The sequence below is a fragment of the Petaurus breviceps genome, unplaced genomic scaffold (genome assembly GCF_028583685.1).
Source record: "Petaurus breviceps papuanus isolate PSGF00001 unplaced genomic scaffold, PetGlider_PUasm1.0 90919, whole genome shotgun sequence".
NCBI lineage: Eukaryota > Metazoa > Chordata > Mammalia > Diprotodontia > Petauridae > Petaurus > Petaurus breviceps.
The window spans coordinates 21163228-21185039 of NW_027187378.1; the positions used below are offsets into that span (position 1 = coordinate 21163228).

Sequence of the window (21812 nt, forward strand, 5' to 3'; positions counted from 1 at the left end):
TCAAATTATATTCTTTCCACAGCCTAAATAGTTTAGTAAAAGGGTACTTGGCCTAGCTCCCACTAGCAATAGTTTTAGATCCCCAGGTACCCAGAAGTCCATTCTTCTAAGTAAGCAGAGCCTGAAGTTTCTACTTCAAGTTCCCCAAACCCTCTCCTCAATGCTCCAGGCTATAATTTCCTGGCACTCCCCAGTTGAGCACTGCCCTTTTTCTCCCACATTGGCCATCCCATAACCAGGGTCTGCTACAGCTAAGCATTCATAGAAGTTTATTTGATAAAGTATAGGCTGATAATGTGCTTTGAGTGTGATGAATTTGGAAAAATGGAGGGTTTTCACCTGAAATATAGAGTTCACTCTGTACCATGAAGCCCCAACTTCAGTACCATCTAAGAGGTTTCTTCCTTGCTACAAATGATCCCTTTGCTTGTTCCAGTGCCAAGGAATTAAAGAAGGCTCCTAAGGACTCCTGGAAAACAATGGAGCAGGGAGAAAACACCCCAGAATATAGAGCAAAAAGAGAAAAACAAGAGAGGTACAGCTAAGAGAAAGATGAAAGAGAGAAAATCAGAAAAGTGAAAAAAAGCTTGTCAGTGAGAAAGTCTGTTCCAAACTCTGCACTGACTGGTTGTGTGACCTAGTATAAATCATTTAACCCTGAGTCTCAATTCATCTGTAAAGTGGGGAGATGAGAAAAAGAGAGGAGAAAATGAGGTCAGAAGTCAACTAGCCTCTTCACTTGGTAAGATCAATCATTCTTATATGTAATTTGGAAATGCAATTAATGTTTTCTTATATGTAATTTAGAAATGCAATTAATGTCATCTCGCAGTTTATACTATTGTTGTATTTCTACACTGTATATTGTAAAACCTGAGTGAAGAGAAAATTGTGTAAGACCAGTAGTGTTACTTTAAATATGTGTATTTGCTATTTAGAAAAACTTGTAAAACTATTAACTAAGCTATTTTGGGCTACTATTTTAATGCTAAAACCTAAAACTGTTAATTGGTTATTGTTTATGGAAAGGAGGAAACTAACTGAATGAAAACTTGTCTGACTAGTTCTGCCCATTCAGAGCAGTCTCTCCTGCTTACAATTCATATACATTTTCCTTATGTTGTAAAATTGTCAAATCCCCTAGAAACTATCTCCAGGCAAGGTCATTCTGCCTGAGAAAGGCAGATTTGTTTTATTAAAAAGAATTTTTATAAATTGGCTTTTATATTTTAGAAGGATGGTAAAAGGAATTCCCTACAAGATCTGATACATCTTTATTATTTATTGCAGCCCCATGAGAATAGAAATAATTATAACTGGCTCTGAGCTGTGAATGGTGAAACTTGTTATTTAAAGTAAAAAGCAGTTGGAACCATAACTAAATTTTATTTTGAGTCTGAATTTGGGTATAGTTGTCTGCACTGAATCAGTGTCTGAGAGGAAAATGCCACTAGCTACTCAGAGGAAATGTGATCCTGTACTGTCAACAGGTGGAAGTCTACATTTGGTAAAGGTGAAGGGACAATTTTAGCCTCTGTCTGGGATGGGATCCCTCCTGGCTCGATTTACCCATGAGGTTCCTTTGAAAAGAAATATTTCCCACCTATTCCTGAGTCTTGCTATGAGATGGAACAGATGCTGCATGAGATGGAATATCTGTAACTACACCTGAATTTACACAGAGCCAAGGATGTTTTCTTGTGGCACAATTGGAATGTCACATGGTCCTGCTTTTTCCTTCTATAACAGGTTTCTATGCTCAGAGCAAGTAATTAGTAAAAGATATGAGCTCTTTCATGTTAGCTTATTGGAAACTCTAATATTATTTTTTATCTAGAATTAAAACATGTACAGAAAGTTATGCATACTGCTTTAGATCATTTTAAAGTTTTCAATTAACTTCCTTCACAAAAGTTTAGTGATCACTTATAAATCTTGAAACTGTTTTGAAGAAGGAAGATATTTTTAGAAGAAATTTTTAAAAATCTCTAGTGTGATTTTAAGAGATCCACTAAAACCTCCACTTTTAAAATTGATGTAACAAGTTGTAAAGCAGAAGAGAATTTGCTATTTTGATCCGTTATTGAAGCAAGTGTTAATTTTTGTAACCGAATGCATACGTGTAAAAATTCATTCCCCTTTTTGAAATTCTGTTCGTTACCCCACCTTCTATTGTATTTTGGGTGACAAATGCTGTTATGTATGACTGTTAATGATTTACTTCTCAAGTCCCTCCAAGCTCTCTGAAACATCCAGGACTCAGTGTACCAGACCACTCTGCTGTTAAGGTGGCCGGAAGAAAAGCCTAGATCCACCCCTCACACATCAAGGTGACAGCTCCTCCCAACCCACCAGACCTGTGGGTAACAGAGCCAGCTGGTGACTTACAACTGAAGATTAAGAGACTGTCCTGACACTCCTGTTCCTGGCATTCCTACCTTTGGCCGGTTTCAACTCCTGTGCTCCCACCTTGTACTCTTGGACTCTTACTAAGACAATTGATGGGACTCTAATTTAAAAAATGTGACTCATGGCCAGCCCACCCTTTTTCTTTGATCACCGTGCCCCAGATTCATGTTGTTTCCCTATACAGGCATGTATTCTGAGGGCACCAATGCTGCTGCTTGTGGAGACGTGGGCAGAAAAACAGCCTTTGGTCAACCCAGTCCTATGTCTGCCCTGAGGATGGGTCTCCCGATTGTGGGGGACAGGGAAATATCACTGTGCCAATTTGGATTATGTAACTATTGCTGACTAGGTCTCTGGTGGCAACCGTGACAACCACATTTCATTTCGTTGTAATACCCTTAAGTCATGTAATCCAGTTGTCATTAGGGTTTTGGATCGGACCAAACAGGATTAGAAAACTGGGACACCTTGGGGAATCAGGTTTTATGTCACAGGAAGGGGCCCTGGGGTCTTGTTCACTATTCACTGCATTCTGGTGCCAAGGGATCTTACTCCCACCAGTCCCAACCCAGTCCTCATCCCACCTCCTGATGGCGATCGAACCCTGGATGGCCCCCATTTCACCCATTACCATCACCCTTGCAGACTCGGGGAGCACTTTGGTAGACCCTAAGTTCCTCTATGCAAGAACATCTTTTTGCTGGCAGCCCCTATTTTAGTCCCTATCCTAGTTGGCCTTGGTATGGCAGGATCGGCAGCAGTGGGTACCACAGCCCTAGTGCAAGAGAACTCAGTTGAGTCCAAGTTTCAACTATGAACAAGAGAAAGCGGGGAGTGGTATCCACCAGAAATTATACACCAAAGCCCCCTCCCAGTTGCAACCTGCTAGAAGGGGACCCCTACCAGGGTCCCTGGAAACCACCTAATAGGCCATAATAGTGAGGGAACGTTTCACCTGTCTTGCTAGAAACATGCCCCAGATTCAGGTCTCAGGGCTGTCTTCCCTACTGGGGAGGCAGTCACCACAATAAACACTCCTATCAAATTATAATTGGCTTGGCTGCCATGTCCATTTCATTTGTCCATTTCATGGAGAACTTCATTCCACAACTCTGTTACGAATGTGAGGGCTCTTCTGTTAATGGTGAAGGAAGCTTAAACATCGTGGGTTTGGCCTCTTATCAACTGAGAGAATTCCTTTAAAAGAATTTATGACTTGTTATTCTTTTAACAAGTAAAGTATAAAGAAAATGAGAAATATAAGCAGGGATGTAGACCCATGTGGGGGTGGGGTTTAGGGGTTTTCATATAGGTTGTGAACCCCAATGTGCCTAGCCATAGGAGCAAAGAGGGGAATCCAAATTGGGAACAGGGCATAAATAGCTTTGCATTTGTTTGAGCAAGTGTGCTCCATTTGGGAGTTATCCATTCAGAATGAATATAAAATAAATGTAATGAGAACTTTCTTGACTTTACAATGAGTATTTTCTTTCTAGAGTAAGCACATTTCTCACACCCTTATCTTGAAATACCATAAAACTTCTCCTGATCTTGTAAGACTAAAATAATTTTTTCCTTCCTTATCAGGTGTCCCCCTTATCCTTAATCTATAACCTGTGTCCTCCTGCCTTTATCCTTAACCTTCAACCAACCATAAAACTAAAATCCTTGCTCTCCTCATAGACTGCATAAACTTCTGTCTATATAAGCCCAGTTCCCCAAACATCAATACCTTTTTACTCAGCCCCATGGCTGCAGTAAAAGGGTTTGTGTGCTTCACATAATAAAGCTCCCAATGAATGACTAGGAGAATGTCATCAAAGTGAATTCTTTCATACCCCAACCGATCTCCCAAATCTGACCTTAGAATTAGGGCTCTGGCATCCCTTGCTGTAACGGTCTGATTTCTGAGAACATCTACTGCTGTTGTCTGGTCTTCTGGAGGTCTCCCCTCCTAGACATTCTGGAATAGGTGAGTTCTCAGAGCAGCTTCTTCCATGAAAATATTTTAATGATTTGGCAACACTGTTAAATATCTATGTGACAATGAATAGTACCAAAATTTATATATAATTTCTCAGGGTGGTAAATCTGAAACCAATTTATGAAAAGGAACAGATGACTCTAGGTCTTCACACACACACAAACGTGCTTGATTTTAAATTACTGCAAGGCCCTCAATGAAGTGCTTACTGATCTGTGCTGTCATCAACAACAGCCAAGTAGCATTACTGGACTGATTGAAATGTCTTGTTGGCCTTTAAATCATTTGGCATTGGTGCAAAGTGCAGTGATGAAAGTTAATTTCATTGGCCATCTTGATTTAATTAAATATAATCATCATTAAGTTCTTGAGCAGGTATACATACTACCAGGGCTGCTTTTAAGTTTTTCAGTAGTGGGGCAGACTTAGAGGCACTTAGTTACCTTTCATAGATGAAAGAAAAAATAAAAATGAGAAGATACCTCATTAAGATTGGATCAGACATAAGTCACACTTGGTATAAAAATGCAGTTTGCCTAAAAATACCATAATAGTGACATGTTAAGACAATATATAAAAAGTAGATAGACAAAAGCTAAAAACAGAAGACAGGTTACCAAAGTTCATAAACCTGGCAATGAAACATAATAATATTAATGTAAGTAGAAAGGCTAAAACAGTATAAATATGATTTAAAAAAATATATCAGATAGTAATAAAAAAATTCTAGTCAAATATCCTATTATGAAACAAAAAAATCTTCCTACACACATTTTTTGCCATTCTAAGAACAGAACCCAAGATATTTAACTTTTAATACTCTTTTGCAACTATTACTTTAAAGTTTTATTTTTTAATAAAAGATATTATGTTTTATTGAAGTGCTTGCTCAAGCACATATCAATGAAAAAGTATGAAATAAATACACAGAGTCATCATAAGTTTTGAATGCCAAGAGCATGAAGACTTGAAATGTCAACTCATTAAAGGACAGCTAATTTTTTCCCTCAGGAATATGAGATACTGCTAAAGATCTAATAAACACCTTTTGTGAGCAAGTGACTTCTGTTCACACAAATGAATTCACTCAAAAGATGCTCATTTTAACAAAAGTCTATGGTAGGGTGTCTGAATAGAGTAAGTAAATAATTTCAGATGGTATAAAATGAATTGTCTATAACCATGCTCAAATGAGCTCGGTATTATACCCACATAGACCATTACTCTCAAATTCTCCGAACTTTTGTGCAATTTGCTTACATTTTAGAACATGGTCTGTATGCAAGTGTTAATCCCATATTAAATAATAAATCTGAGTAAAATTGTGTATATCTTTGAGGCAACACAAGATAGACCATAAGTCACCTTCCTCTAAGATAAGTAAATGCCCCGAAATTCTTTTCTTTAACACAGCACAGAAAACATTTATGATATTAACCTCACTAAATGAGGTGGATAGAATTATATCCTAGTTTCACAAATTCTTGCAACATTATCTAATTATTCCCATACCATTATCTTATGCATGAATATATAACTAGTAATAGGCAAACGACAAGCCCAAATACTCATCTACGTAATTAGGATGTAGAAAAGATTATAATTTCAGGCTTAGATTTTATACACATGCATCTTATAGAAGATTAGATATATTCCACCTTTACATAAAGATTTTATATTGTGTTCATATCTTCCACTGATCACCTCCCATGATTGTAGAAATTTGCCATAAAAGGGAAAAAAATAGGGACATAGTTATATAGTAAGGGAAAAATACTCCCCTAATTTGATGTCAATTCCTGGCTTCCTGAAAGTTCCTTGTCATCTTTCCTTCCTCTTCATTGTGAATATCAATCCTCATTATCCATAATCAATCTGGGCTGAGGCAATGATGGGGGTGGGATAGATGGGCCAACAGGCTGGGGGCAGGGGTGAGTTGGTTGGTTCTTGATTCACACACACTTTTCTCTTTTCCATGAGTTAACACTTAAAACTCTGATGGCCAAGAAGCCAGACAGTTCCCCAGATTCCAACTGAACATAATCTACAAACCTTAACTTTGGAGTACAATTTCTAATATTCAAGATCAATTCCCAATGAAAGTTTTAGAGACTTGGAAACAAATTACTTAAAAGTAGGTAAAATTAAAGCCATAGTCACCTTTTGACTGCCTTCCCATGTAAATTGCCTTTTTGACAATTCTGTTTTGTGTAGCAGAGAGATTTGCATAGCTCAGTGAGCAACATTATCAAAAGAAGGGGGGGGGTTATTCAAATTAATTTGTTAGGGAGGTAAAAGAGCTCCTGGAGAAAAATTCATCTCAAATTTCTTTTTATTCATAGATACACGGTACAGATGAGGACACATACACACACACACACACACCACCACCACCACCACCACCACCACACACATTTAACACAAATGTCACTCCACAAAGATAGACACAAATACTAAGCATATGCCTGACAGTCAACCATTTAGAGAGAACTATCAGAGTGACAACATATAGTCCATAATTACCAACCTAGCAACTGTCCCATTCCAAAAGGAGCTGTCAGAATGTACCTAAAATTATCCATGGCTCTTTTAACAAACCTTTGGTTAAAGAGTCAAGATCTTGACCAAAAAGAGGCAGGAGTTAAGGAAATTAGAGAAACTCACTTATCCAGGCCAAATTGCTGAGTCAAATCTGGACTGGAACACAAGAGGTTTCCTATTGTTACTGGGCATGAGGTTGAAAGCGGTGTTTGGCTCAGTAGGAGTCTCTGAATCCTACTTCAGACACCAGATATATTAACCTGAATTAAAGAACATTGCCAAAACAGCAAAAAAAAAAAAAAATTAGGGTCTTTTAATTGTGGCAAGGGAATTTCAAGCTGGGGCCACCATGCAGCACCAGAGTACAGGAATGCCCAAAGAGCCACAGAAGGGGGGCAGTGTTAAATATATTTCAACAGGAAAGGGCTCTTCTGAGAGGCACAGCTTCAAGAAACAGCTACATAAGTTGTTTTTCATAATACCTGGAAGTCTATATAGGACTGGAGGAGACTAGAGAGTGGAGATATTTGGTCTCTTTTTTAAAGTTGGTTTCAATAGTTCTCATTTAAATGGTTTCCGTTGCCCTCAGGCAATTTGCAGCCCTAGCCTGAGGAAAAGTCAGATGCATTAAACAATGCTGAATAAATGCCTGTTGACTGAGTGATTATATGCCTAGTTCATATTTATATTATTTATGCCTAGATTATATTTCCAGCACTATTCCTACTATAATACACTTCCTCTCTAAAATGAAGATATTGGATTTTTAAGATCTTTGAGATCATTATAATGGCTCATTTGGAATTAAATAAGAAAGACATAGCTCATGGCTCACTGGAAATATCTCAATTAATAACTTATTCAATAAGTTTGTTGATCTTAAAATAAAGGATTTGGGGAAGCCATATGTCAGTTTATGATAGCTTCCTTGTTCTCTTTTGTCTATTTAGGTGTTGGGCAACTTGGCTAGAGCTGATCTGAATGATTCCTGAATCTTGAAACTAATCTGTTTTTATCCTCAGGAAGATAAAGAGACCCTTCATAACACTTGGGTAAGCAAATCTCAGTTTCTTTTGAATGTACTATCATTAGTAAGCCAGATAAAGACGTACACAGGTATTACCATTCAGGAGTTACATTTTGGATTTGTTACCAATCATTCTAAGCTATTTCTGTCTACCTAACCCCAGTCATACTTCTCAAAGAAGAAACCTATTCTGAACAGAATGCCTCAGTCACTATCAGTTCCAAAGTTCTAAGATCTAGTAATTACATTTGTAGCAGACATAGCTATGGTGTGTGCCAAATAGATATGGACAGTTTTGGGGTATACTCCCCATGTGTAATGAATATTTATACCATATAGCATTACATATTGCTGTGGAAGGGTAACTCCACTTGTAACAATGAATCCTCACACATAGCAACATGGGGAGGGATTGGAGGAACCCCAAAAGGCATGTAAAAGAAACCCCTCTCCTTCCTCCACTCCTTTTCCTGGGTTGCTGGCTCACAACACTATTTAGGGAATGTTAGCTTCAGGGTACAAATCTGTCAGTGCTTTTCTTTCTCCTATGATAGCCTTGGGCTGATTTAGAGAATAGTCATAGGTGGTTCTACCAGGTTTGTGTCTTTGGAGGAGGGTCCTTTATTAACTTGCTGCTCCTACACTTCCTGCTGAGGGGGAGGGGAAACTTTTTATTTCATTCTCATTTTCTTCCAGTTCCATTGCCAAAATAACATCACACAAACCAAGTTTAGTTTACTAGGATTTTCTAAGATTTTTTTGTTTGTTTGGGATAAATCATAGCACAAAAGGGTGGATAGAAAGCATAGCTGAGGGGTGGCTAGGTGGCACGTGAATAGAATGCTGGCCTTGGACTCAGGAGGACCTGAGCTCAAATCCAGTCCCAGACATTTGATGCACTTACTAGGCATGTGACTTTGGGCAAGTCACTTAACCCCAATTGCCCTCAAAAAAAAAAAAAAAGCAAAAAAAAGGAAAGAAGAAGAAAACATAGCTGAAAAGCAGATAAAGTATTTAGAACTTTGGAAGTAGAATCCAGTGCTAAGCTTCTGACTGCAAGGGCAGGAAATTATTTTCCTGTATAGACACTTGGGATGGGGGAAGCAGAGGAGTTAACATAATAGCTTCTTCTGCAGTTTAGAATCATGGAGGAAGAGAACACATCTTTGATGGGGCAGCTTTACCCAACTAGGTTCATTTAGCACTGAAGTACCTCTTGTCCTTTCCCCATTGAATCAGTCATAGCGAATGCAGTTAGTAATCATCAAATAGGTGGGGTAGACTAGTCTGGGTATAAGTATCTGTAATGGTAAGCAAAGGAGTACTTTGCTCCTTGTTTCAGTTATTCAAGTATTTTTGAGTCTCTGCATGTGATTATTTGTTTGTGATTCTTTGTTAGAAATAGAACCTTTGAAGTCCACAGTGGAAGGAACTTGCCAAAAGACCATATAAAAGTAGGAACACAAGCTGGGACCAAGCAGAACTGGAAGGAAAGATGCCTGTGGTATCAGCACTCTGTCTATTTGTTCTGTCTGTATTGATTTCACAGGCAGAAAGTGAACTGATGATGGTACCAGCAATGTGTGTGAGTATTGTTGTAACTCTGCTAAGCTTGATGAGTGGAGCTCAACCAGGAGCTGGGAGCTGCCTACCTGTGAATCCAAGTGACAGTTGGGTGAATTCAGGCAAGAGGTGGGAGCATAGAGTGGAACTATGGAGTTTGGGAGTCAGCCTCAAAGAGTCAAGATGAAAGGACCTCTATTTGGATACTTAGTACTGACTGACAAGATTAAGATTGTGACTTAGGGGTGGGAGACCTTTGTATTTTGTACTTTCTACTACTCCTTAAGGATGACTGGAAGCCAGTCTCCAATCAAGATGAAAGAAGACTTTAGATGGGTACTTTATAATGATTGATTCAGATTGTGACTTATTGAATGATGTCTTTTGTTTAAGAATACACCTATTCTTACATATATATATGGATATTTATATATATACACCACTTTAGCAATAAGTTATTATGTTATGTCATTGTGAATGTTGTACTTTGGTTTTTGTGAATGTTTTGCTGTTGAATAAATAAGAGAGAATAAATAAATACTATATGATCAGAACCTTAAAGCTATTTACAGCAGCAGTCCTCAGAACAGCTGCTTGTGCTTGACTTTACAGTATCTCCCCACATATTCTCAAAGTGGGAAACATGCTCTGAATCCTTGAACTTTGATTCCTCTTCCCTCTTCTGGTGTTTCTCTCTGAACTCTAAAAACAATACCATTACACACAGTTTATGACCTCAATAGCTACTAGAATTCTTAGAAAGTATCTCTATCTTTATGGTTACACTGACTCAGATTCAGTCATAGGATTACATGTGAACAGTCATACAAAGGGGTATAAATTTTAAAAACAACATCAAAAATCTTTTAAAATTACTGTTGTTTTAGAGCTCAAGGGAATAGAAAGATAGCCAAACAGTATTTAAATATAAATACAGAGTTTACTGATAATATACAGTCCATTACTGGCACATACAAAAAGTATGCAAGAACATATGTTCCATTCAATTTCACTGCCATCCCTCCCCTCAATTCTTAGTTGTCTATTATGGTTTCTGAGTGGCAAAGCAGTACATGTGGTAATTTCAAGAAATCTTGGAATTCCCCAGAATTATAGACTAATCTCAGTGATAGCAGTGGCTTAGAGCTGCAGTACTATTTTATATTTATAAAGTCATATTTAAAAAAAAATCAACATTTATGTAGAACTTTGAAGTTTGCCATTTAGTTTTACCTAAATTATTGCATTTGATTTTCATAGTACCCATTTTCAGGCATGTTCATTTTACAAAAGAAGAAACTGAGGCTTAGGGAGTGTAAGTGACTTGCCTATCCCATTATCACATGGTTCATGTCAGAGGCAGGCTTTAAACCTGAAAGGGTGAGAGTGACCAGATGGATACAACTATAAGGACACTGCTTGAGCACTTTAGGAGGCTCTATTCTACATCCTTCCCACTCTTCTGGACTCCATCTATCTTTCCTGAAACTGACTTTTTTCAGTACTTCACCAGGCATCAGTGATGATTAAAGCTCCCAGTAATCTGTCCTAGCAGAGAAATACTCTCCAGTATTCCTATCCCACCACACCTTAGCAGATGGTAGTCAAGACTGCCAACAGGAGCACCTGCAGAAATAAGGTGTAGAAGATAGTAACAGACCATTTCATTTAAATAACAACAGTGGCAAAGAGTTGGAAATTGAGGGGATGCCCATCAATTGGGGAATGCCTGAATGATCTGTGTTACATGATTGCAATGGAACACTATTGTGCTATAAGAAATGATGAGCTAGATGCTCTTAGAAAAACCTGGAAACTTAAATGAACTGATGCAAAGTGAAATGAGTAGGACCAGGAGAACATTGTATATGGTAACAGCAATATTGTAAGATGATCAACTGTGAATGATTTAGCTATTCTCAGCAATACAATGACTCAAGACAACTCTGAAGGACTTATGATGAAAAATATTATCCACCCCCAGAAAAAGAACTGATGGAGTCTGAATACAGATTGAAGCACACTTTTAAAAAAATTTTATTTTTCTTGGTTTTTTTTGACCAATATTTTCTTTTACAACATGACTAATGTGGACATATGTTTTGCATGACTACACATTTGTAACCTATATCAAATCACTTGCCTTCTCAATGTGGGGGTGGAAAGGGAGGGAGAGAATTTGAAACTCATTTTTTAAAAAAGAATGTAGAAAATTGTCTTTACTTGTAATTGGGGAAAATAAAATGCTACATTAATTAAAAAAAAGAAATATTAGTGAAAGAAAGTCAATATCCATTCATGTGAACTGTAGCAGGAAATAGGAGGGAAAATGTGATCTTAATACAAGTCAGACACTGTGTTCTGGCTCTATCATTGATTTCACATATGTGAACAAACAATTTAACCTTTTTTGCATCCTCTTTTCCACAATTTAAAACATGATCTATGTATAACCTAAATCTGATTGCTTACCATCTCAGGGAGAAGTGAAGGGAAAGAGAGAAGGAGGGATAGAATTTGGAATGCAAAACTTTAAATAAAAATATTTAAAAATTGGGAAAATAAGAAAAAAATGAAGCATTATATAGGATTTTCATCCCTCCTGTTAGTAAATTATTCATATTATATTTTGTGTGGAAAATAAAGATAAAGAAGCTAAAGTAATCACTTCAGCACTCCTTGCAAATAAAAAGAACACTGAATTGCTACCATATATTGGAAAGGCAATATTTTATATGATGGCCCCTGTTTTAAATGGGAAACAGCCTGTAATAAAAAGTGTCCTGACATCATCATAATATTGTGACTTTTGACAAGTTACTTCTAATTTCAATCCAACAAGTGCATCCTACGTATGTAATATTTGGTTAGGAAACATCCTTGCCCTAAAGGAGTTAGAGTAAGAAGGGTAGAGGTTTTTCACAGATAAATATGTACATGCATATTTGAGAAAGAAAAGAAGGCTTAGATCCAGGGTCCTCTTGTAGGAGGTGATATAGGAGTTGAACATTGAAGAAAGCTTTGTTTTTAACTTTATTTTTATTATTAATTTCATTTTATTTTAATGGGTTCAGGTGAGAAGGAGGAGTATTCCAGGAATAGGTAAGAACTTGTGTGAAGGCAGGGGGCAGGAGATAGTTAAGTCTGTAGAACAGTGAGCAGGACAGTTGGGTTACAAGATAAGAGTGAATGAAGAACAATGTGCAATAAACCTGGAAGTGTAGGTTGGAGCCAGCATAGGCTGGAGCTAGCTTGTAAAAGTTTTAAAATTACAACCAAAGGGGTTTAAATTTTATAGTAGATGCAATAAGGGACTACTGAAGGTTCGTGAGCAGGGGAGTGGTTAGACCTGTATTTTAGCAAGATTACTTTTTTTTTCAGCTACATGGAGGATGAATTCTACAAGGGAAAGACTAGAAGTTTGTAGTCCAATTAGGAGATTATTGAAAGTCCAGGAGAGTTTATAGGGGTCTGAATTAATGCTATAGTCAGTTGTATGAGGAGAAAGTTCCCCCAAGTGTCTGCTTTCTGATCTGTTACATAAATGTGAGAAGCAGATTATGTGAGAGAAACCTATGATCTCATGCCAGGTTACAGTTTAAAATTGACAACTTGCTTTGCCTTTGTTATTATATTTTACCCTTAAACTACCACCATGACATAGTGAAACTGAAGAAAAAGTTAATAGCTTTACCGTTTTGAGATATAAATGTTGTACATTAAAGATGGTAGGCTTTCATACCCAAACTAAATGAAGATCTAGAAAGGGCACTATATCTACGTGTACTTACATATTATTTAAAGTTTATGAGCCTTCTAGCAAATCCAAGATTTTGTAGGGTCTCAAACTTAGCTATGTTTTGAAGATAAATTCTATGCTAAATCAATAATAGCTATTCCTATCTTTGTGATTTAATGACTCTTACTGATTTTTCATTTCATAGGCAACTTAATGTTTTAAGGTCCATTATAAATTTTTATGTTGTTTGCTCAAGCACATTTGTCTTCAAGTCTATATCTAACACAAAGCAATTCTTTTCAGTTAGCAGCGAGGTTTCTTTCTGCCTTGGTTATTCAGATGCAACCTTCAGACCAGGCTTGGGGCTGGGTGGGAGATCCCTTTTAGTGACCCAGAGCTGCTGGTTTTTCTTCCTGCTCTTTGCTCAGTACACTGTGTCAGACCCAGGGCCACTCCTTGCTCTGCTCTGCCATAGGTTCTTTTAGTCACAGTTTCTCTTCTCAGTCCATGCCAGATTGGGGACCCAGATCAGGGGAAAGAACAGTAGATCTGCCAGTTGGCACCTGTACCTGCTCCCTGAACTGTTAGGCACCTCTATGCTGAAACCATAACCTCTTTTTGCCCTAGTACACACTCCCTTATCCCTCTTTAGTGTTGCAGTGCTGGAAAGCTCTGTGTAGTCCCTTCTGGCTAGACCAGGGGTGGGGAACCTATGGCCTTGAGGCCACATGTGACCTTCTAGGTCCTTGGGCTTGTGCAAAGGTTTCCCACCTCTGGGCTAGACTGAATCCCCAGTGTCAATAGACTTGACTGTCTCCCAATGCCAAACTGGGATGGAAAAATGACTTACTGTGATTTTTTTTTTTAATTTTCTGATCAGGACTCAGTCTGGTGTTTTCTTTTTTTTTCCTTAGTTTTTTAATTTTTATTTTTCAACATTCACTTCCATAAGTTTTAGATTTTCTCCACCTCCCTCCCCTCCCCCAAGTCTGGTGTTTTTCTAAGCATTTGTTGGAGTACTTGTTGGGAAGGAACTGGTCTGTACTGCTTTCTCTTGCTCCACCATCCAAAAAGAGGATTATACATGAAATTGTAAATATCTGATATGTATACCTTGCTTTTCTTTTAAAATGTTTAATAAATTTAACAAGCAACTTTCAAAGCTATCCTCTTTGTGATTCTTTCTGGCCTTCCTTCTGTTTTGTTAAAAAGTACTTCAGTGACCTTTGTTCATACATTCCTTTGTTCCTTCGTTCCTTCTTTCCTTTCTTGTTTCCTTCCTTTCTTCCTTCTCATTTCCCCTATATGTCCTTCCCTCCTTTCCCTTTCCTCTGTTCTCTTTCCACCTTCCCCTTTTTCTGTTCCCTCTTTTTTCTTCTTCCTTCATCATATAAACTTCCCTAGTAATTATTTACATTTAAATTAATTAATTTCAAAGTATAAAGAACCTTAAAGCCCTTTTAGTCTCTCCCTCCAGGTTGCCAATGGGAATTTTTTTCTGCTAGTTCATTCATTCTCTTTCAATTTTGCTTTTATGTGATCTTAATTGATATATATTCCATTTATCAAGTGATGCTTCTTTTACTTAGTAATATTTCATAAACGTCTTTCCAGATTTCCTTGTGTTACTAATATTTGTTCTTCTTAATAATATGATAGTATACATTATATAAACATATTACAATTTAAGTTGCTTCCATTTTTGTGCACTTACAGGTAATTTTGCTATGAAAATATCTGAACCTGTAGTTTGTGGGGGGTAATTTCTGAGTCAGGTCCCTGTATGTCACTCAGACTCCTTACCTGTTAGAAAATCTAAAAATCATACCAAATCAGAAGAATAAAAATCAGATGTTATGCCTAGCCTAGTTAAATACCTTACTGATGCCTTAAAAAAGGGGAAAGAAAAAAGAGAAAACTTTGACACAGATGATCATTATTTCCCAAGAGAAATTTAACCAATATAAATAAACTGCCATGAGAAGGAAACTAAAACTTCCTTGGCTTGCAAATACTTTGTCTCCTTGCCAAATGGAGAGATAGGGCAGCCAAGGGCAATAGTAGATTGGAATACAAATTCTTTTGCAAAATGTAGGACAGTGGAAGTAATATTCCTTCACAGAGTACTGGGAAGCAGTGGAGATAAAAATAAGTTGGTTGTTTTTTTTTGGAGGGGGGAAGGTAGGGCATTTGGGATTAAGTGACTTGCCCAAGGTTGTCACACTTGTCTCACTGTTAGTTTTTTGTGTTAAGTGTCTGAGGCCGGATTTGAACTCAGGTCCTCCTGAGTCCAGGGCCAGTGCTCTATTCACTGTACCACCTAGCTGCCCCTAATAAAAATAAGTTTTAAGAAATCTTGGTGAAAAACCCAACTAAGGAAATTAATCCCAAGGGTCTGTAAAGGTGGAACCTAAAGGAGAGTAAGATAAGAAAGGTGAAATTCTATGAGAATTTTAATAATATTAAGCCAAATAATTCTGAGGATATTTTAAGAATGAAATGAGAAAGATAATGAATATATAAAAATGGAAAATATCTGTAAATCTTTCTTTAACAATTTTTTTCCCCATTAATGACATTGGAGGTACCATCTAACATCAACATGCCCAAAGTACTTTATAAGAAAGCAATAAAGTGGGGCGGCCAGCTAGCACAGCGAGGAAGAGCACCGGCTCCAGTGTTGAGAAGACCTGGAGATCAAATCCCGGGCTCAGACACTTAGCACCCACCCAGAAACACCTGGCCATGTAACCTTGAGCAAGTTACTTAACCCCAATTGCTTAGGGGTGGCCAGGTGGCTCAGCGAGTAAGAGCACCGGCTCCAGTGTCAGGATGACCTGGATCAAATCTGGGCTCAGATACTCAGCACCACACCCAGCAATAACTGGCCATGTAACCTTGAGGAAGTTATTTAACACCGATTGCTTTAAAAAAGAAAAGAAAGCAATAAAGAAAAGAAAAGTGGTAATAGCAGTACAGTTAGACCATATACACACAGAGAAGTTCTATGATTGAATTGACATAATTTTTGAAGTTTTGAGGGATTGACTTTCAAGATATCTAAAAAAGGAAAGCCATATATTAGATTGCTTTCCAGACTAGCTGGAATTTACAGACATAATAATAATTTACAGTTCCAGTAATATTGAATTAGTGAACCCATTTTCCCTGTAATGCTTCCAACATTTATTATTCTTCTTTTTGTCAATTTTGTCAATATGCGGAGTGTGAGATGGAATCATAGAGTTGCTTCAGTTTGCATTTCTCTAATTATTAGTGACTTGAAACAACTTTTTTTTTCATATGGCTATTGATTTACTATTGTCCAGTCACTCAGTTATGTCCAATTCTTTGTGACACCATGGATCATAGCATGCCAGGCCCTTCTATCTTCTATTATCTCCTAAAGTCTATCCAAGTTCATATTCATTGCTTCCATGACACTATTCATCCATCTCATCTTCTACCATTCCCTTTTCCTTTTGTCTTCAATCCCAGCATCAGGGTCTTTTTCAATGGATCCTGTCTTCGTATTATGTGACCAAAGTATTTAAGCTTCGACTTCAGTGTTTGTCTTTCCAAGAATAGTCTGAACAAATTTCTTTAAGTATTGACTAATTTGATCTCTTTGCTGTCCAAGGGACTCTCAAAAGTCTTCTTCAGCACCACAATTTGAAAGGGTCAATTTTCTAGTTCTTTTTCCTCTTTGAAAGCCAGCCTGTGCTTGCTGGTAATTCCCAGTTCATATATTGCAGAAACCTACTTTGCAGAATCTTAAGCATAAGCTTGCTGGTGTGTGAAATGAGTGCAATTGTTTGATAATTTGAACATTCTTTGGCATTTCCATTCTTTAGGATTAGGATATAGACCTATCTTTTCCAATTCAGTGGCCACTGGTGGTTTTCCTAATTTGCTGGCATATTGAATGAAGTACTCTAACAGCATCATCTTTTAGGATTTTTGTTACCTTAGTTGGAATTTCATCACTTCCACTAATATTATTGTTGGTGATGCTTCCTAAATTCCACTTGACTTCATTCTCCATAATTTCTGGCTCTAGATCAGTAACCACATCACTGTGTTTATTGGTGATGTTAAGATCTTTCTTATATAGTTCTGTGTATTCTTGCTGCCTCTTCTTTATCTCTTCTCCTTCTGTTAAATCCTGACCATTTTTGTCTTTTATTATGCTCAGTTTTGCATGGAGTTTTCCCTTGATATCTCTAATTTTCTTGAAGAAATCTCTTGTATTCTCTATTCTATTTTTTCCCCATTGCTTTGCATTGCCCAATAAAAAAAAAAAAAAACTTATCTCTCCTTGATATTCTCTGGAATTCTGAATTCATTTGGGTAAATCTTTTTCTTCCTCCTTTCCCTTTTGCTTTCCTACTTTCCTCAGCTGCTTGTAAAGCTTCATCAGACTGCCATTTTGCTTTCTTGCTCTTTTTTTTAATGTTTTTATTGCTGCTTCCTACACAATACTGTGAGCCTCTGTCCATAGTTTTTCAGTCACTCTGTCTAATATATCTACTCCCTTGAATCTATTCATCTCTTCCACTTCATATTCATAAGGAATGTTATTTACATAACATCTGATAATTTTCCCTTTTTTCACTTAAAGTCTGAATTTTGCAACAAGATAGGCAACTAGCTGGCACAGCGAATAGAATACTAGGCCTGGAGTCAGGAACATGAGTCTTTCCGAGCTCAAAACTGACTGCAGGCAGACACTTAGTTGTGTGACCCTGAGCAAGTGGCTTAACTTTGTTTGCCTCAGTTTCCTCATCTGTAAAATGAGCTGGAGAAGGGAATGGCAAACCACCCCTGTGGGTTTTCTTGCCCCAGAGAGTTGGACACAACTGAAAGCGATTGAACAAAAAATTTGCAATAAAAAGCTCATGATCTGAGTCACAGTCAGCTCCAGGTCTTGCTTTAATTGACTGTGTAGAGCTTCACTCTTGTTTGCAAAATATATAATCAAACTGATTTCGATACTGACCATCTGGTAATGTTCATGTGTAGAATTGCCTTTTGCATTGTTGAAAAAGAAATTTGCTATGATCAGTGAGTTATATTGACAAAAATTCTATTAGTCTTTGCCCTGTTTCATTTTGTACTCCAAGGCCAAACTTCCTGTTATTCCAGTTATCTTTTGATTTTCTACTTAAGCATTCCAATCTTCTATGATGAATATGACATCTTTTTTGTGCGTTAATTCTAGAAGATGTAGTAGTTCTTCATAGAACCAATCAACTTCAGCCTCTTGGTCATCAGTGGTTGGAGCATAGACTTGTATTATTGTGATGTCAAATGATTTGCCTTGGATTCAAACAGATATCATTCTGTCATTTTTGAGATTATACTCCATTACTGCTTTTCTCACTCTTTTCTTTTTTTGACTACAAAGGCTACTCCATGTCTACTAAGGGATTCTTGCCAATAGCAGTATATGTAGTGAGTACCTGAATTAAATTCTCCCATTTCTGTCCATTTAAGTTCATTGACACCCAAAATACTGATGGATAAGCAAGGTACATATAGGAAAAGTTTGGCGGGGGTAGTCTCAGAGGGAAGGTACTAAGATTAGAGAGGGGGCTAGGAAATGCTTCTTGCAGAAGGTGAGACTTTAGCTGAGACTTGAAGCAAGTCAGGAAAGCCAGGAGTAAGAATGAGGAGTGACAGAACTCCAGGAATGGTATAGCCAATGAAAATTCACAGTTGGAAAGCTGAATGTCATGTGTGAGTCCAATATCACTGGATTGCAGAGTTCTAAACAGAAAATTTTACATTTGATCCTGAGTATAATAGAAAGCCACTAGAGTTTATTAAATGGGGGATAGAGGTAGAGGGGTGATATGGTCAGACCTATGCTTTAGGAAGATATCTTTTGTAGATTAGTGGAGGGCAGACTGGAGTGAGAGGGAACATGAGTCAGGGAGACCAAACAAGAATTGCTGCAATAGTCCAGGTGTAAGGTAATGAGGGCCTGCTTCAGGTCATCAGTGTCAAAGGACAGAAGAAGACATATATAAGAGATGTTATGAAGGTAGAATTGACAGGACTTTATAATTTATTGGATGTAGGAAGTGGTGAGAAAAAGAGAGACAGAGACAGAGAGAGAATTAGGAGCCCAGGGTGACTCCTAGATTGCCAGCCTGGGTGGATGACAGTACCCTTAATAATGATAGGGAAATTTGGAAGAATGGAGAGTTTTGAGGGAAAGAAAATTCAATTTTGGACGGGTTGAATCTAAGATGTTGTGATAGTAATGGCAATTAAAGATTCCCCTGTATTGGCTTGGTTTTCAAATTGATTGTGTTAAAACCCAGAGTTTGTTAATCCCACCTGTGGGATGGCTTGTTGATGTGAAAAGATAGTCCTGAATTGGGAGGAGCTGGTGAGGTAGATTTGGAGAGACACTAGAGAGAGGCGGAAGATTTTTTTGGAAGCAGCACCTCGTGGAGAGAGAGAGACTAAGAGAATTGCTGGTGGCCGCTTTGAATTGCCCTGGACTTTTGAGACCTGCCCCCTGAGCTGCCAAGGACTGAGGAGACATGGCTGTTTTGCTGGTACTTTGTCTGTCTGTTTTGATGTTATTTTGCCAGATTTGTCCACTGGTGAAAGACTGTCCTTTTGTTGAAGAAGTCCTGGGACCTGGCTGTTCGCTAAGAAGGCCTGCGACTGTCCTGCAGACAGAGAGTGAATACTGTCCACTGGTGAGGGACAGTACTGTTGTTGCAGGGGTCTGGAGACTGTCCTGCAGACAGAGTGAATACTGTCCACTGGTGAGGGACAGTGCTGTTGTTGCAGGGGTCTGGGAGCCTTTCTGTTGGTTCAGAAGCCCTGAAGAAGGATTTTCTTGTTGTATGTTTACAGAAATCCTGGGAGAGGGCTTTGCTAATGTGTTCAGGGGTTCTAGGACTGTTCTACAGACAGAGGATAAATTCATGAAGGGACTGGCAATGTATCTTATGGCCTTGCTAAGCCTTGTCTCCCCAGGAACTAAGATTGCTGAGAACTTGCCTCGTGTCAAGATGAAGAAAAGACCTCCATTTGGGTATTAAGTGCTGTGTTTAAACTTGATGTAACTCTGGGGTAGATTCAATTGTGATCCAGGGGTGGGGAACTTTTGACCTTTTTGTGTTCTATGGTTGAGCAAATGAATGTATTTTACTTATGTTTGGAAACTAATCTCCATTTGAGAAGAGGGGCTTTGTGGTGGACTTAATTAAGGTATAGCCTAGGGGTGGAGAAGTATTTGGAACAGAGACTTTGTAATTGATTGAATGATTGGAAAGTCCTGGGGTGGGGTAGGCCTTGGAGATGATTTAATCACACTTAGTAAATGCTGTATTTTGAATGATGTCATGTTTTGATCTTCTCTGTTCTGGGTTTGTTACAGAATAAAATAGAGAGCACCTATGCTGGTATTTTGAACCTGGGAAGTTGCCTTTGCTTGGTATTACATTACAGATGTCTGCAAGATGTCTAGCTAAAGAGATCCAATAAGCAGTTGGAGAAGTGAGATTGGATGTCAGAAGAAGGGTTAGGGTTAGTAGATTAATAGATCTGAGAGTCATCTGCATAGAGATTATCACTGAAATCAAGGGAACTGATGAAGTGAAATAGTAGAGAGGGAGAAGAAAATAAGACTGGGGACAGAACCTCAGGGGTTTCTCACAGTTGAAGGGGAAGGAACCAATGTTTGGGAGAGATTGAAGATTAGAAACATTGGGGGAAGGATTCCATGCTCCTGTTTATAAAGAAAGCCATATGAAAGCATATAGAGCTTTATTTACTACGGGGAATGACAGGGAATCAGTTGCATCATTTTTTACATACAAATCATAGCCCGAATGAACTTAAATATAGGTATACATGTTCATGTGGACAGAGGAGCAATACAGTTCCCTTAATGTCACCCTTCATTTGGCCACAGACCAAGTAATAGTAGTGGTGTGGGTATAAATTTAACTATATTTGAATATGAAGTTGAAATTTACCATTTTCTATATTGCTGAGTCAAAGCCAAAGGGGGGAAAAATCAGAGATATTGTCACTTCATGACAGAAAAAGTTTTTTTTTTTTTTTACCACAGTAGACTGCATAACCTATTTCCCTAAAGAGATACGTCTCCCACTTTAGTTCTGTGACACTCAAAGTAATTTTTTGTAGCACAATGCCAATAATACATAAATTTTCTTTGGTGCAAAGATATTCCATGTAGTCAATTCGTATCCACCAGGTGGCATCTATGAGCTATAAATGCTAAACCACCCAAACTTCCTGATAAATGAATAACAATGGTCCTGGAATCATAGATTTAGAACTAGAAGAAGAGGTGTGCTACAACCAGCTCTTAACTGTCTCAGAAAAGCTAATTGTTACATTTTTAGGATGAACATTTACACTTTGGAAGTTGGCAAACACTATAAATCAGGGCTTGATTTATTATTTTGTTGATTGTCCAGACTTAAGAAAGCGATGGAGGAAGTATTCAGAATGCAGATTAAATATGAAAGTGTGTCAAACCTACATACCCCTTCCAC

General features: G+C 37.9%; 1 protein-coding gene across 1 annotated transcript in view; it reads right to left on the reverse strand.

Moving 5' to 3' along the window:
* Positions 1-21812, reverse strand: part of ZC3H6 (zinc finger CCCH-type containing 6) — a 176732-nt gene that overhangs the window by 112721 nt on the left and 42199 nt on the right. The window contains exon 2 of the mRNA XM_069075962.1: positions 17231-17522. Within this exon, the coding sequence (XP_068932063.1) occupies positions 17231-17522 (292 nt within the window). The remainder of the gene's footprint in view (positions 1-17230; positions 17523-21812) is intronic.